Source organism: Ursus arctos, unplaced genomic scaffold, assembly GCF_023065955.2.
Source record: "Ursus arctos isolate Adak ecotype North America unplaced genomic scaffold, UrsArc2.0 scaffold_1, whole genome shotgun sequence".
NCBI lineage: Eukaryota > Metazoa > Chordata > Mammalia > Carnivora > Ursidae > Ursus > Ursus arctos.
Genome location: NW_026622763.1, coordinates 78,325,445 through 78,342,960, shown reverse-complemented (window position 1 = coordinate 78,342,960; position 17,516 = coordinate 78,325,445). Strand labels below are relative to the sequence as shown.

General features: G+C 36.5%; 1 protein-coding gene across 1 annotated transcript in view; it reads left to right on the top strand.

The window, feature by feature from the left end:
* The window catches only part of RAPH1 (Ras association (RalGDS/AF-6) and pleckstrin homology domains 1), an 88,660-nt gene that overhangs the window by 37,625 nt on the left and 33,519 nt on the right, over positions 1 to 17,516 (top strand). Inside the window, 2 exon segments of the mRNA XM_026492139.4 lie at positions 207 to 312; positions 1,106 to 1,611. Coding sequence (XP_026347924.1) covers positions 207 to 312; positions 1,106 to 1,611 — 612 coding nt within the window.

Genomic DNA, 17,516 nt, shown 5'->3' with positions numbered 1-17,516 from the left:
ATGCCTTAAGTAAGCATATATCTAAAAATTGAAAAAACTTATAACCAAAATAATACGAAAAACAATTATACTTGTCCCTAAAACTAGAAGGACTTTGGTTTTATTAACTATTATATGACAGTTCACTTAATAATCAAATAACAAACTTTATTTATCTTTTTTGTAATGAAGCCTGAAAATAATACAACTTACTAAACTTTCTTTAGAGTTTGGATTCTGACAAACCCATGGAACCAGTAAAAAGATCTCCTCTTCGTCAGGAAACAAATATGGCCAATTTTTCTTATCGCTTCTCCATATACAACTTGAATGGTAAGATGTAATTGGAAATAAGATGTAAAATAGTATACCAAATTACATAATGCAGAAGCAACGCAGCTACAGTTCCAAGTAGCTCAATATAAAACCTACATCCGTAACTTGAGTGAGTTCTTATATTTCTGGTTTGTGCATTTTATTACTAATTCAAATGATCACAGGAAAAAACCAAACTAGAACATAACTAAAATAGTTTTCTAGTTATTAATGATTGACAAAGTTACATACTCAAGTGGTACCCCATGACAAATTTACTTGCAGTGTTGTATTTTCATTGGAATAAAGTGCCGTGAAATTACTTGTTAATAAGTTTTAAATCAGCCCCTCTGGCCTTTATTTAATGTATTCTACCTAATCAACTTTCTAATATTTGGAATTGACATAATCTGTAATTTTTTAGGCTTTACATTTTTCTCTCTATGCTCTCAGCTCTTTAAGTATTAACAGCTCTACCAGGGCACTGATCATATTAACAACATAGAGCCTATGGTAAAAAGTTGCATGGATGTGGTTAAAACCATAGGACAGTATATGATTTTTGCAGTTCAACTCATAATTTTATTCTCTAGTGATTACTACAAATCTTAAAAGATGGACTATTTGCTTTTAAAAATTTCTCTGTGAATTTAAAACAAAAAAATTCTTAGAAATAATGTATTCAATAGGCTTTAGGTCCAATAGGATAAATTTGCTGCTTCCGCTTCATTCATTTACAAATTTATAATAGAATGTCTAAATTCTGATTCAATGTGTTCTGGAAACATCATGTATATATTGTTCATTGCAGAAGCTCTGAATCAGGGAGAAACTGTGGATCTGGATGCCCTGATGGCCGATCTTTGCTCCATAGAGCAGGAGCTCAGCAGTATTGGTGCAGGAAATAGTAAGCGTCAAATCACAGAAACAAAAGCCACTCAGAAATTACCTGCTAGCCGACATACATCAAAACATGGCACTTTGAAAGGATTGTCTTCTTCATCTAACAGGATAACTAAACCATCACATGCCAACTATTCCCTCGATGACATCACTGCACAGTTAGAACAGGCTTCCTTGAGCATGGATGAGGCTGCTCAGCAATCTGTACTAGAAGATACTAAGCCCTTAGTAACTAATCAGCACAGAAGAACAGCATCAGCAGGCACAGTGAGCGATGCTGAAGTGCGCTCTATTAGTAACTCCTCTCGTTCCAGCATCACCTCTGCAACCTCCAGCATGGACTCTTTGGATATTGATAAAGTAACACGCCCTCAGGAACTGGATTTGACACATCAGGGGCAGCCAATTACTGAGGTAAGTAGATGGAACTTTTTTTCCTGCTATTTTAGTATTTTTAAAAGGGGGAAACGGTATTTTTAAAATGTAGTTTTAATTAACTTTCTTATTTTTCCTACATTTAAAATTTGTCAGGATCCTTCTGAACTAAGTTTTAAAATCACTACAGAAGGAATATATTACCAGATACAGCAGTGTCACAGTGATTAAGAGATTTTCTTCATTTTATTCTTACACTATTTGAAGCCCTTGAATTAATATCAGTTGTTTCACATGATTAAAAAACTTGAAGTGTGGTTTATACTTGATGACATTGTGCAAAGCTATTATAATTGTTATAATGGTAACTGCTGTTTAATGTATGTTTATTTTAAAACAACTTTAAAAAAAAATGCCTACCACTGCTGTAGTCCTCCAAGATTCTATTTTATTATCAAGGAGTCAGTGTACTGCGGTGGAAAGGGCCCCTGGGTTTGGAATCAGAAAACTGGGTTCCAAGTGTTCCCTTTTCTCTCACTACCCATAGGACCTTAAATGAGTTATTCAGCCTCTGCGAACATCAATTTCTCATAAGTAAAATGGAGCTAATAGTACATGGTCTATTCCTCATACAGTGGTTCAGATAATCAAAAGTAATATATGTGAACAGATTGTTAAAGGACAGAGTTCTTCTGGATGTGATGGGGTGAGGGCAAGGAATAGATTTGTGTTAAAATCAGTTTAGCAAAAGCTGAGTTTGGGGGGCGCCTGGGTGGCACAGCAGTTAAGCGTCTGCCTTCGGCTCAGGGCGTGATCCCAGCATTATGGGATCGAGCCCCACATCAGGCTCCTCTGCTATGAGCCTGCTTCTTCCTCTCCCACTCCCCCTGCTTGTGTTCCCTCTCTAGCTGGCTGTCTCTATCTCTGTCAAATAAATAAATAAAATCTTTAAAAAAAAAAAAAAAGCTGAGTTTGGTATAGGTAAATTCCTTATTGAATATTTTTGTCAAAAAGAAGGCAATATTGTTACAGGGTAGCAGCAAGAAAGAAGATCAATGTGGGTAAAATAAAGCCAGCCTTCTGTTCAGTTTATGTTTATAATCCTCTCTACCACAGGGTAAAATAATCTATTTTTGCATAATCAATTCTAAGGTAAAATCTTATAGAGCATGGTTTAAAGAATTATAGAGAAATTTAAAATTTACACCTATTACTCAACATTAATTTTTTTTGCCATTGATTTAATTCATTAGATTAATTTCAATCAGTCACTAACTCTTTGTACCCATTAATGTACCCACTTTGTTCTGGGCACTGTGAAGCATAAAAAAAGCATGACTCATGGTGGTTTGGAGATAAATTTGAGTTTAATTGCTTGTAAAGAAAAAGTATTTCAATCTAAAAAATTTTCACTTATTTAAAATGAAGCTCATGTAAGTGGTATATAGTCTGTAGAGAACTTAAAAATTTATTTCTGTCTTATGATACCTGGGGAGTATATTTAACACCAGCTGTATAGTATTTATCGTTTATGTCTTTTACTTGTTGGGATATGAGCAGTATTTTATTAGGAATGTGCTTTCTTGGTTATTCTGTGTTTTGTGTGTTGATATTCCTTCTTTCTAATCAGATTATTTTGAGTTGGGTCAAGGTGCATGGGGTCAGGTTAAACTAATCATTAAGAATCTTTGTGTGTGTTCATCTGTAAAAACATAGTCATTATATAAGTTCATACAATAAAAACAAAAAGTGAAAAGTCCTCTCCCAGCAGACTCTTTGGATGTGACCTAGTGGTATTCATGGGCAAAGATACCAGTGTTCAATAGTATATTTAGTGTAAGACTTCAATATAAAGTTTGGTAAGTAAACCAGAAATAAAGCAGGAAAGGAGTTAAAATCTTCTCTATCCATCCTGTTCTTTTGTCTTGCCTGGATGAGTAGAAAAGTGGTTTAACAAACCCGAAACTTGCTTTCGTGTACTTTTTTATGGATCTGGTCTGTTCTTCAAATCAAGAAAACCAGTTGAGGCTTACTAGATCCCAAACCCACGTATCAAATTGTCCCTACACTCAAATACAATCTCTAAAAAGTATTTTAATTACTTTTGCATGTGTGGAGTATAAAGAGTCAAATAGTTCTGTGAGACTAGTTACAGAAAACTTTGCTACACATGAGCAGACACATGCCATATGCTCTCAAAGATCGGAACTTTCTACTCTTAGCTGATTCTCAGGGTATTTACCTCTGTGTCATAAAATCTATATTTATATTGCTATTTCTTGATATTTTTCAGTTGTATGTGTTATCTACTGACTTCTCATTCTGGAAGATAAGTATATAGACAACTCCTCTTTAGACAACTTCTCTCCCTTCTCCCCTCACCTTCCCCTATCCTACCAGTATATTTTGATTGGTTTACTATTCAGTTTTTATATTATCATGACTATGTACATGCAGTTTGCTGCTAAACTATATGCCCTTATTGTATTTACTTTCTGGGACATTACATTTTGCTTACCTGGAATTAATAATTGTCTTGAGATTTAAAAATATATAGGTTTTTTTTGGTATGTTTATCACTGTTTCAACTCCAAACTTTCCCCCAGTTGATTAAGTCTCTTAGTTCAAACAAAATTAGTGTTCTATTAATATCGTCTTAAAATTCTTTACTGTCGGGGCGCCTGGGTGGCACAGCGGTTAAGCGTCTGCCTTCGGCTCAGGGCGTGATCCCGGCGTTATGGGATCGAGCCCCACATCAGGCTTCTCCGCTGGGAGCCTGCTTCTTCCTCTCCCACTCCCCCTGCTTGTGTTCCCTCTCTCGCTGGCTGTCTCTATCTCTGTCGAATAAATAAACAAAATCTTTAAAAAAAAAAAAATTCTTTACTGTCTTTCATAGTCTTTGCTCTAGTATCATTCTTAGGTCTTTTCTCTCAGGTGTGTGAGCTTCTCCAGAGAAGATCTTCCATTCTCCTACATAGAGGGCATATGTCAGCTGCCAGTGCTTTAGCAGCCCATTTGGGAAAGAAGGCTTGCAATATAAGGTGGTCCTCAGTGTTCAGTATGTGAACTTCCATCGAATCCTTTTAGGTCAGGATTTCTCAACATTTACTACTGACATTTTGGGCTAGATAATTCTTTGTTGTGGGAGCTATCATATGTATTGTAGGAAGTTTAGCAGCATTGCTGGCATCTGTCTTATCCACTAGATGCCAGTAATACACACACCTCCTTGAGTTGTGACAACTAGAAATGTCTCTAGACATTGCTACATGTTCCCTGTAAGGCAAAAGTCCCCACTCTGAGAATCACTGGTTTAAGTAGAAAGGATCTTCATGGGAAATGATCTTAGGTATTTTCCTTCTCCTGGCATTTTTTTTTTTTTTTTTTTTTTTGCTAGAAACTTGACTAATAAATATAGAATGTTTCCAGGTAATATTGTTCACCATAAACTGACCCCTGATTGTGAGTGCATATGGACCAGGAAGACTGTGAGTGAACTTAGAAGACTATGAAAAGACACAGATCTTTGTTTCCTGGTGTGAAGTTTATCAGTTTTGTAAGTGAACATAAAAACATCCCTCAAGGATTCCTGTAACCTACACTCATTGGCTGTTAAAATGTACTGCTGTTTCCGGTGGAGTATGAAGTTTCCCTAAGCCAGGGTGATTTCTGTACTTACCTACATGATTTCAGTCCCTTAGAATGGTGGGTCCAGAAAAGGCTCCTGGTGGCCTCTATGAATCCTTTTTAAAGATAGCATGTCTCATGCTAGCATGCTTATTAGCCTTTCTGTAGAACTAAGTGAACGTGGTGCCAACCAGTGGTCTATTGGGTCCTGTGAGTGACTGTCGATCTGAACCTGAGACCACTGTTGGTCTTTGAGTAAAAGGAGGAGTCTGTGAATGAACTGCTTGCTTAACTATGGTTTCAACGAATCCTTCTGCTTTCACTCCCACCATCATTTCTATTGCTTCCGGAGACTTTTGAGGTTACATGATGTACATTGGGGTGCCCCTCTGCTTTTTTCCAGTGCTGGCTTAACATTCAGTTTTCCTTGGGCCTACTAAGATGGTTACCACTCAGCCATATCTAGCATAATCTCCTTTTCCTGTCTGCAGTCTCTTGATGTTGGAGTGCCCCAAGGTACAGTCCTGACTCCTTTTCTATCTATATCCACTCTTGTGAGCTTAAGCGCTGACAACTCCCACATTTTAATACCCTATTTCATTTATCTAAGACACACCTTTTCCCCACATTTTAATCCCTCTAAAACAATGGTTCTCAGCTGGGAGCTATTTTGCTCCCCAGGGGATGTTCAGCACTGTCTGAAAAGGCTGACATCTAGTGAGTAGAGGCCAAGGGCACTGCTAAAACTCTACAATGCACAGGATAGCCACCACAACAAAGAATTATCTGACCCAAAGTTGTGCCGAAGTTGAGAAACCATGTTTTAGAAACAGGTGACATCTGTCACTGTCAGGGAGGTGGCAGTTCCGTGTGAAGTTTTCTTTTGATAGTTCCTGATAAAGATCAAGAAAGTACCAGCATTAAGTCATCTTAGATTCAAAGAAATACAGGTATCATTTGCCAGTGCCTCTCCCCTGAACTCCAGGCTCATCCGTCCTATCTCTAATCAGTAACTCTATTTGGATGTCTCATAGGTAGCTCAAATTAACTGGTCTAAAACCGAAGCCCTGGTCTTTTCTCCAAAACGAACTCCTCCAAAGTCTTCTCCATCTCAGTTAATGGCTCTTCCATCCTTCCAGTGCATCAAACAAAATCCTTGGAGTCTTTGTCTACTTCTCTTTTTTCTTTCCACTCCCATTCCAGTCCAGCAGCAAATTCTGTTGCCTTTACCTTTAAAGTATATCCAGAATTTGATCACTTCTCGCCACCTTCACTGCCACCAAGACAACATCATCTTGATGTAAGTTTTTGTAATAGTCTCCCACCTGGTCATCCTATATTTACGTTCTCCTTAATAGTCTACCATCCATACCGAAGCCAGAGTGGTCCTATTTAAAGTTAGTCAGATCTTGACCCTCCTCTTTTCAAACCCAAAGACTTTGTACCTTACTGTAAAAAACCAAAATCCCTGCAATGGCCTGCAGGTCCTTACAGGATTTGCTTTCCCATTTCCCAGGATTTGCTTTTCCCTCTGCCTCTGTTTTCCTTTCTTTCCTCCTTCTCTTACTTTGCCAGTCATACTGCCTCCTAGTTCTTTGCCACACATCTGAGCCTAGTTAGAAAAGTCAATTTGAGATTGGTACTGTTCCATCTTGGGGACAGGGATAGTTAAACTGCCCATTTAAAAATGAAATAATCTGTGGCTTATCTTTTTGTCTTGCTGCTCTCTGAAAGCGAACAGGGATAGGCACAGTACAACTTCATATTAGGAAGAGTAAGTCTTTTTTCCCTGCCTTTCTGTTTCCTGACTTTTGTTGAAGTATTGTGTTTTCAGGCACTTCACATACATTGTCTCATTTAAGCCTCCCACTATCCCTTTGGTAGGGGCATTTATTCCAAAGAAGAGATCAAGTAAGTCAAGTAACTGAGAAGCCTGTATTTGAATTACAAAACTACATTTGCCTCCCAGTTGTTATCAGTATCTTAAAAATAAAGTGAAGCTGACTGTTAAAAAATGATTATTTCCTAAATATTAAGAAATCTTTTAGTATAAAATATTTTCCGTGGATAAGCATAAAAATGGATTTTAGAATGATTTCAGTCAGTATTTTCTTTTTTTAAAAGATTTTATTTATTTATTTGACAGAGAGAGAGACAGGCAGTGAGAGAGGGAACACAGGCAGGGGGAGTGGGAGAGGAAGAAGCAGGCTCCCAGCAGAGGAGCCTGACGTGGGGCTCGATCCCATAACGCTGGGATCACGCCCTGAGCCGAAGGCAGACACTTAATGCCTGAGCCATCCAGGCGCCCCTCAGTCAGTATTCTTTTGAAATCCATCAGTAATGTTCATCTACGAAGTTTTTAAATTGGAATTCAGTGTGGTTGAAATAAATTATAATAAGGTCTCTTTGTATCTTAACCAGTGTGAAATAAATGTTGCAGCTGATTACCTGGCGTTGTTATGGTACTCTCATTATTCATGTTAACTGATAAAATAATAGTTTTCAATTAGATAGAAGTTTGCAAATATAAATGGTAATTGCATGTTATAAATTTTATTTAAAATAGGGTTCACTGATAAAAGGTTAATGCTAGCACATTCCTTTATATTTATTTTCTGGTGAGATTTAAACTTTAATGATGCCTCTGAATTTGGAATTTTATACAGAAAATGTGCTTTTCAAATGAAAATGCTTGGGGCGCCTGGGTGGCTCAGGCATTAAGCGTCTGCCTTTGACTCAGGGCATGATCCTGGCGTTCTGGGATGAAGCCCCACATCAGGCTCCTCTGCTGGGAGCCTGCTTCTTCCTCTCCCACTCCCCCCGCTTGTGTTCCCTCCCTCACTGACTGTCTCTCTCTCTCTGTCAACTAAATAAATAAAATCTTTTAAAAAATAAAAATAAAAAATAAAATGAATATGCTTTTAAAAGCTATTATTGTAGGGGCGCCTGGATGGCTCAGTCAGCTAAGGGTCTGCTTTTGGCTCAGTCATGATCCCAGGGTCCTGGGATCAAACGGGCATCTGGCTCCCTGCTCATCAGGGAGCCTGCTTCTCCCTCTCCATCTGCCCCTCCCCCTTGTTGTGCTCTCTCGAGCTTTCTCTGTCAAATAAATTAAAAAGCTTAAAAAAAAAAAAGTCGTTATTGTAGTTTATGGCAGAATCAGAAGGTTTTGTTGAAATTTCTAATACTTGATGATTGTACTATAAATATTACAATAGAAAAAAATTCCTTAGTATCTGAGCTACTAAAACTTTTGAGTGCTGTAATTGTTTTCCTCATATTTATAGTTTTTTCTTAAATGAAATCTTTCATGGATATACCATTATAACTTGTGATACGCCAACAGCATATCATAGGTTCAATGCAATAAATTCTTCCAGTTCCTTCACTTTTCAGAACTATTTCAAGAATTTTGAGGTAGTGGAAAGAAAATAGCAGTTATGTTTATTGTAGCACTGGGGGTGGGGAGCCCCACTGGCTTTTATGTCCTAAATTACTCTTAGCAAACAACCTTTTGGTCTGAAGTATTCACTGGATGAGAGCACAGGGCTTCCTCAAACTTTTAAGAAGCCTATATATCTAAAAAGATTGGGATTATTAATTGACTTCTCAATTATTGCAGCTACATTTCTCTTAAAATTCTAATGGCTGTGTTGCTGCATTTCACTGAAATTTATTCACATGTACCCATCAGGTGTTTAATTCCAGATTTCCCTGGCCTAGTGAGGTTAATAAGTAGAAAAAGAATAGGTATCAGATGAAAGAAGAGGTAAAGATTTAGTGAAAACCAAGGTGAAAGTCTAGTTCTCACTCATAATTTTCAAACTTGCTACCCCAGTAGACATTGGCGTATATGCCGTGATTCTTATTTTGTGTATTTCCTAGTAATCTGTGTAATTTTTCATCTCTGAAGAAATAAAAACATTGTTATTTGATTTTAGGTCTGTTTTTATTTTGTGTTGTGCAGGGCTGGTAAAGGACCTTTTTTTGAACAAGAATAGAAATGTATTCATCTGTTTTTAAAATGAATAAGGACTATAAAATATAAAAGAAATAATTTAAAAAAAATTTTAAGACTTTATTTGAGAAAGAGAAAGAACATGAGCAGGGTGAGGGGCAGAGGGAGAAGCAGACTCCCTACTGAGCATGGAGCCCAATGATGTGGGGCTGGATCCTGGGACTACCAGGATCATGACCTGAGCCTAAGGCAGATGCTTAACCAACTGAGCCACGCAGGCGCCCTAAAAGAAATAATTTTTGAAAGAATTCAGACATTTACTGGCTATATAATAGCCAGTAAAAGGAGAGAAGGGGGAAAAAAGGGGGGGAATAGAAAAATAATGTCCCCTACTATATTGAGCCTTTATTTTGTGTTGGGCATTGTGCTTAACAACATACTCAATCTGCACAGTGTCTTGTGGAATAGATACCATTTCCTCCATTTTCACAACGGAAGGAGCTGAGGCAGAAGTTCCCCAGGATTTGAACCCACGCAGTCTAGTTGTAGAGCTCATACTGCATGCAATACCATGCTGCTTCATCACAGAATTGAAGGAGAATCAAGGCAAGCCTGGACTGGCCAGTGCTCTTAGACCCAGACCTAGAGACAGACTACTAGGGTAGAAGAAAAAGGGCAAAGAGATTTATGCAGTAACATCCCCATCTTGTGGTGTTTTAGTATATTCCTACATGTATTGTTAAAATTTAACAACTCTAAACTAGTTCTAATTTAAATGAATTGAGGCTTAAGTGAAATTCAGATGAGGGCTGGTGGTTTCCCACTTTTGTAATAATAGTAATGTTATTCACTTAATTGTTATGGCAACTTTTGGAGCAAGTGTTGTTATCACTTTATTTTACACATGAGAAAACAGGTTAAATAGTAAGCCTGGAGTCACATTGCCAGTAAATGGCTGAACTGAGGCTCAAACCCAGTCACTCCAGCCCTAGGGTCTGAGTTCTTTACCATCAGTGCTGTGCTCATTTTTAATATTTGTGAAAAATGCACACATGTCAGTAAAGGATGAATGTAAATCTGTTTTATTGAAACACTAATGTGCGTTCACAGACCTCCACTTTTTCCCCAGTTGTAATCTAAGATGTTAGCTATCAAAAGGAAGTGTTTTATTTTGTTCTTTGTTAAAAGGCCATTTCTTGATTATGGTTTGGCTCCTATGTGAGATCAATGGTTTTCTACACACCTGCCATCTCTGTCCCCCCCCCCCCCCCAGCACAAGATTCTGGATTGTAAATGGTACTTCATTGTAACATGTTACAAATTCAATTCAAGAAAATGGTGATCCATAACTAACTTTGCAGAGACTTTTGGAGTTTTTAAGGGATTGTTGGAGAATTTGATAGCTTGGTAACAAAAGTCTTTGGAACTGAACATGTTTAGAGCAAAATTGATGTATAGAATTGATCCTCAGATTCATTTTGAGGTAAAAATTAGATTTGGGGGAGTTTTGTGGGTTTTTTTTTTTTTTTTTGTAGAAAAGTATTTAAATATCTTGTGGAAATGGAACCTTATGTTTAATAAACTGTTTATATCATCCCATAATCCCTTTCCATCTTTAATAATGTAACAACATTTAATCTTTGCACATGTACTATTTCTACTGTTTTTGTCACTTTGCCTACATTCATTTTTGGTGAGGATGTGTTGAATTTTAATAACTAATGTTCCATCATACTGTTTAATAACATGGCATATAGGCAGTCATCTCTTTCTTTTGAACACTTCAGATTTAGATTTTTTTTAAGAAAATTAACCAATAAGCACTTGGAAATATGGGAGTTTGAGATTGAGTCTACAGAGAATAGATTTTTTAATAAAAACTTTTTAATTAACCAATAAGCACTTGGAAATATGGGAGTTTGAGATTGAGTCTACAGAGAATAGATTTTTTAATAAAAACTTTTAATGAAACTTCTGAAAAATCAAAAGAATAGTACAAAGAACTCAATGAAACTCATTATTCAGATTCACTAATTTTTAGCATTTTGCTTTATTGTTCTTTTTATATATACGTTTGTTTTTCTGAACCGTTTTAGAATTGGTTGCATTTTTTATGCCCCATTAGCCTTTAATACTTCGGTTTTTATTTATCTCCCAAGAATGAGTATATTGATAATATTGATTTGATAAGCCTCCCATTGATAACAGTGATTGACAGAGTGCTATAGAATATGTTTAAGGAGAAAATATAGAGGGGGCAAAGCAAAAACAGTCTTGATCTGGACAAGCTTGTGGCATGAAGTCCAAGAAGAAATATATATATCTTTGAGTGCCTAGGCATTGCACTAAGCTATAAGGGACAAAACTGTGAACATAATACACAATGTCCTTATGAGGTTATAATTTATAGTGTGAGGAGAGGGTGTCAATACAGACAACCAACCAAATGATTTCAATTTCAGTACAGTGTGATGAGTGCTATGATAGAAAAGACAGAAAACCTCAGTTAAAAGGTCATTGATGACTTCGAGAATGAATTACAGAATGCATTACAACTCAAAGGATTCAGACTTTGGAGAAGGATGGATGCTAGATTATGGGAAATTGAGGGGTAAGTGGAGGGTAGTACACAGTAGCTGAATTCAGGAAATTTGGCAGTGAAAAGGAGAAGACACTAGTTTAACAAGAGGTGTGTACCCAGAAGTATTGACTATTTTCCTGTCCTTCCCACTCCCAATAAGTACTGTACTAGTTGAGTATCAGAGACTAAGAATGAGGAGCAATGAGTGGGATCTAGGATATGTTTAACTTTAGAGGGAAATACATATTCATATAGAAATGGAGAGAAGGATGAGAATGGGGTGTAGTTTTAGGATACATTTTAGTGATGAAAATTCTCTTGATGGATGGGATGTTCTTAGTAATGGGGGAAGTGAGGTCATATGAAGAGGTAGAAAGGTGAAACTAGAAGCTTGACCAACTTGGAAACTACTTAGAATGAGCTTAGAGGAAATGACTTAGGGACTGAGGGGGAAGAGTAATAAGAGTACTGCCAAATAGCAGTCAAGGCCCGGTTGAAGCAGGAATTGGTATTGGACTTGGTGTTCTCCCATAGAGCTCTGCTGTCCAGAAGTGAGGTTATCCTGAAGTTATCAAGGGTTAGGATCATCTGGTTCTTTTTTATTTTTGCATAATATGATGAAAGATGCATGCAACTTTTCATTACCGTTTTGTTTCAACAATTCATTTCAGTGATCTTTTTCTCTTCCTGCATGATAATGAAACTGGCCCTTTTCCACCTCCTTTACCTATCATTTTCTTCCTTCCTGCATTTTCACAGCATGCTATTTCTCTGAGATGTTCCAGCAAGCAGGCCAAGCATCATACTGACTTCACAGAAGAACAGGCTGAGCTGACACCTGTAAGTTCTGTAAACATGTCCATGGGACTACTTAAATAGCAGTGAAGAAGAATGCATTCTTTAGAATTCCTGATGATGAAACCTGGTCATATGTCTCAGTTTTTTTAAATAAAAATTAAACCAATTTTAAAAATAAATGAGCAGAAAACAAATGAGCAACTGTATGATACAGTACCATTGAATATTAATACTTATGGTAAGATTATTTAGGTGGTAGTATATCTGATATAGAGAAATTGTGTATCGGAGCCTAAAACCACATGCTTTCTTTTCTTTTCTGAAGCTAAGGGCTTTTGTAAATTTCTTAAGACTCTAACGAATTTAGCTATTCTTCAGAATGAGATTATCAAGTAGAAAGACTCTTCTATACTGATGCTTCACTGAAAACCTAATTTCTTTCTTCAAAAATGTATCCTCTGGTCAGTGGTTGACAAATCTAGGTGCTTCAGAGCTGTGCTGTTCCTTATGGGGGCCACTAGCCACATGTGGCTATTAAGCACTTGAAATGTGGTCAATCCAAATTGAGATGTGCTATAAAGATAAAATGTAGCATGAATTTCAAATACTTAGTATTTAAAAAATGTAAATATCTCCATTTTTTTTATTGATTACTTTGTGAAATTATACTATTTTGGATATTTTCAGGTAAAAGATACTAATGTTTATTTTGCCATTTTCTTTTTAATATGGTTACTAGAAAATTTTATATTAGTGGCTCGTATTGTATTCATTTGGACAGTGCTGCTTCAGAATCATCTATGAAGCATAAAAAAAAACCCAGGTTCCTGACCCCACCCTTCCTTTGCCTGGTAATAACCCAGTAACCTAGTGAATTGATTTCACAGTCTACTAATGGGTTATATCCGGCATAGTGAAAAACACTTCTCTTACCTCACCTTCAGCCCTTCCCTTACACTCTTCAGCATCAGCCGCACTTGCTATAACACCTGCACTGTCATCTGCTTGTTTCACTTCCTAATCCCTTCAGTCCTGGTATCCCCATTTTATAACAAATAATTTAAATCACTGTCTTTGTCCCAAATGAAATTCATAGATAATCTAACGTACCTACATACCTACTTTTTAAAATGAATTTAATGCTCTAATACCCATGATGGAGGAGAATAACCAAAAAGTAATTTATAATATAATAATGTATTTGAGTTTTTAAATGTTTGGCCACCACTGTAGTAAAAGACACAATGACATAATCATACTTATATATGACATAATCATACTTATATACTTATAATTTGAGTTTAAGACAAGTGAAAAGATCAGAAATCATTTTTTACAGGATAGAGAAAGCAGAAGTGGACCTAGAACTAAAACATATTGTGACATATAATAGCAGACAAAACATACCTGTATATGGTAATAGAGAAAATAGCCTTAAACAAAATAGGGATAATGTGCTGAGACAATTTATAGACTCAAACAAAAGAAAATGGGGAAGTATAAAATTTTTACAAATGAGTCTTATGTATAATTTTTTTTAAGATTTTATTTATTGAGAGAGAGAAAGAGCATGGGGGGGTCAGAGGGAGAAGCAGACTCCCACTGAGCAGGGAGCCAACGTGGGACTTGATCCCAGAACCCTGAGATCATGACCTGAGCCAAAGGCAGCCACTTAATAGACTGAGCCACCCAGGTGCCAAAGTCTTATGTATAATTTTGATAAAACCATTCCCTATCTTTTAACTTTGGATGAGGCAGTGATAAAATGATTTTGCTGTTTATTTTTACAGTTTAAATTTCTCATTGTGCTGTAACTATTTTAAGTAAGACATAGTAACGTGGAATATTTTTAAACCGTCTTTATTAATAAAGCTCAAGAATTCTTGCATTTCATATTGTTTCATTAATTTAATAGTATTTAGTTATTCTGTGAAAAAGAATTTCAGATGTCTCCTGTCATTTACTTGCATGTGACAGAATGCACACTGATGCTGCCAGTTTTGGTATTGGCAGCTCTTCAAGCTGGGTTTCCATTGGTGAAATGATTTTCCAACATAATGAATAACTCTTGGTAAATTCTGGACAGAAGAAAGTGCAGGCTTCCCTCCATTTGTTTTACAGGGTAAATAGCATTTATGGAAAAGTCATTGAATATTAAATCATGCAGAAATACATCGTATTTAAAATATTCCATACATTTGACTTGAGTTAGGTTCTAAGCTCAGATTGTGTTATGAACAGCATTTCCCATCTATGCAATTTTTCCATATAAAGACAATAAAAGTTCATATGTGTTGTGGGACTTTTGTTGCTATTATGTGACATTTTTCCATGCTGCAGGGCATCCAGCATTTCTCATTCTCTCCTAATAAATACCAATGTCACCCCTCTCCTCTTCATTGTGACAGCCCAAAATATGCCCATTTTTTTAATTGTGACCTTGAAGGCAATACTACCCCTTTTAGAACTTCTGATATCCCTGTTTGCTCTGTCTCTACCTCCCACTGAACCCCCAGCTGCTTCTTACACATGTTCCAGGACCCTAAGCTTTTTCAGAAATACTTTCCCTGAGCCCCTGATTTTGCATTAGGTACTGTACCTCCAACTTGCTTCCATACCACTTAACACATATTATAGTTGTCAGTTAATCTCCCTATTAGACTCTAAGCTTTGTGAGAGCAAGGAATGCCTATCCTGGTCACCTTTGTATCTCCAGTGCCTTGCATGGTTCCAGGCTCAAAGCTGAAACCTAATCAATAATTGAGTAAAGTGGAAAGTGGAAGAGAGAAAGAAAATACGCTAATAAACCAGTGAAATGGATTAAAAATAAGCCACTGACTTTGTGTTGTTAGTGGTGAATGAAAGAAAATGTAAGAAGGCTCTATTTAAATGAAGTGATGTGCATTTTTGTTATCAGCAACATTTCCAAGACAGAGGTTGATTTAAGGACATGCCCAAACCACTGTGTCCTTTTCTTTTCTCAGCATACCACTCTTCTCATCCCACTTGCATCTTTCTCCGGTAACAAATTCTCTCGACACCCTGGCCCCCTTTCTGAGGAATTCTAGAGCAGCGTATGGCTGGCACCATTAGGGGAAGATAGATAAAGTAAGGCATTTATTGAAGGAAGGAGTTTGTTGCTTGTGGTTTCTAGGTTTTCGTTTTCTTCTGCTACAAATACGTATAGCTTAGATAGAGAAAACATGCAGGCCTGGCTTCCCTCCCTGCTAGTGAGTAAGTCGTGAATAGCTTGTTCCCATTACATGTGAATAGCAAAAAATGAATGGGAATAAGAGCAATAAAAACTGAAGTTGCTCTTTTTAATTGTCTTTCCAAGTTTCTCCCTGGTCTTAGCTGATGTTAACCTCAAATTGAATTGAATTTTTAGAAATTTCTCTTGCCTCATGTCTTTTGGATAAGCCAACTCATCTTTACCTTCAGGAGGATTATACCATTTAGGTAAATGAGGATCTAGAGATAATTGTCTCTGTTCTTGTTATTGTTTGACCCTATTAGTGTTGATCTTGATGAATATGTCCAATTTTTTTAACCTCAGGTTTTTTTTTCTTTGTTGTTGTTTTTGCAGGAGTGGATGAAAAGGGCAGGTATACTTATAAGATTCATCTTGTATTTTAAGAAAAGCAAAAAAAATACATAGGCAATGAAATACTGTATAGCAAACTCAACATAGTGTAGATATGACCAAAGATTAAACTAATATTCTTTAACAGTGTTTCTAATCTTGAAGTAGTGTGTTTTATTATCTGTGACAGTGAACTTTCTAAGAGTGGGTGCTGCTCTAGTATTTCTTTCCAAAGAACTTTTTTCTCAAGAACAACTTGATATATAGATTTATAAAATATAACATCGTAGAATATTTTCCATAACTCCACTCAGCTGCACCAATGTATTTTTTTAAATTTTTTAAGATTTATTCATTTTAGGTGGGGGGGGAAGGGCAGAGGGAGAGGGAAAGAGAGTCCCAAGCCAACCCCACACTGAGAACAGACCCCGTGTGGAGGCTCAGTCCCACGACCCTGAGATCAGGACCCCAGCCACAAATAAGAGTGGGATGCTCAGCCGACTGCACACCCATGCACCCCACTAATGTATTGTTTTAAATGGTGATTAGTAATTACATAGCATTACAAAATAGGTGCTAATCAGAATTATTTAGGGACAGGCAAGTCTGAATTATTTATATGGAAACAGCTCTAATTTATACTCTGTGAGTTTAAATACAATTGCATAAACTTACCTTGAACATGTTACTAAAAAGTTATTAAGGGGGAAAAAGGATAGTTAGGGCCTTTGTTATTCACAAATGATTTTTATGAAAATATATTAATTGCTTGAATTAATTTAATCAATTTAGAGGACCTATACTTAAAATTTTTTCATGTCATTTGTTTGCTATATTAAGTCCTTTACTGTGCAATATAGTCTTATTAGTATTCTGATATTAGTGTGAATTAATAAACTTTACTGAAAACAGGTAATATCCAGTAGGCAAAATATTTATGGACATTTTTTCTTTTGGTGTAGCTGTCATTGAATTGATCAGAAGTGCAGAATTTTTTTTTTAAAGTTTTTAAAAGTCTTATTCTGTTTTCACAAGAATATACTACTTAAAGCTATATAGGTCTAATGGCTTTAATAAGAGGATCATGTTTAGTCACTGGTCTTCAACACCTATTTATCTGTGCTATGTGTACAGCACTCACAAACATTGCACTAGAAGACAAGCTGGCTCTGTGATCTGTGCAGGCATGATCCGTTTTCACAGAGTGAGGGACTGTCAGGAGTCAGCGAGGGCATGCCTATTGGCATAGATTGTGTCTGTCTCCCCCTCCTTTTCTTTTTTGTTTTTTGTTTTTCCTTTTTAAAGTTTTCTTATGGACACATTTCACCGTAGGAAAAAGACATGAGGTTAATGATAGAGAATCATTCTTTGTCTACTGTATAGTTTAAACACATAAA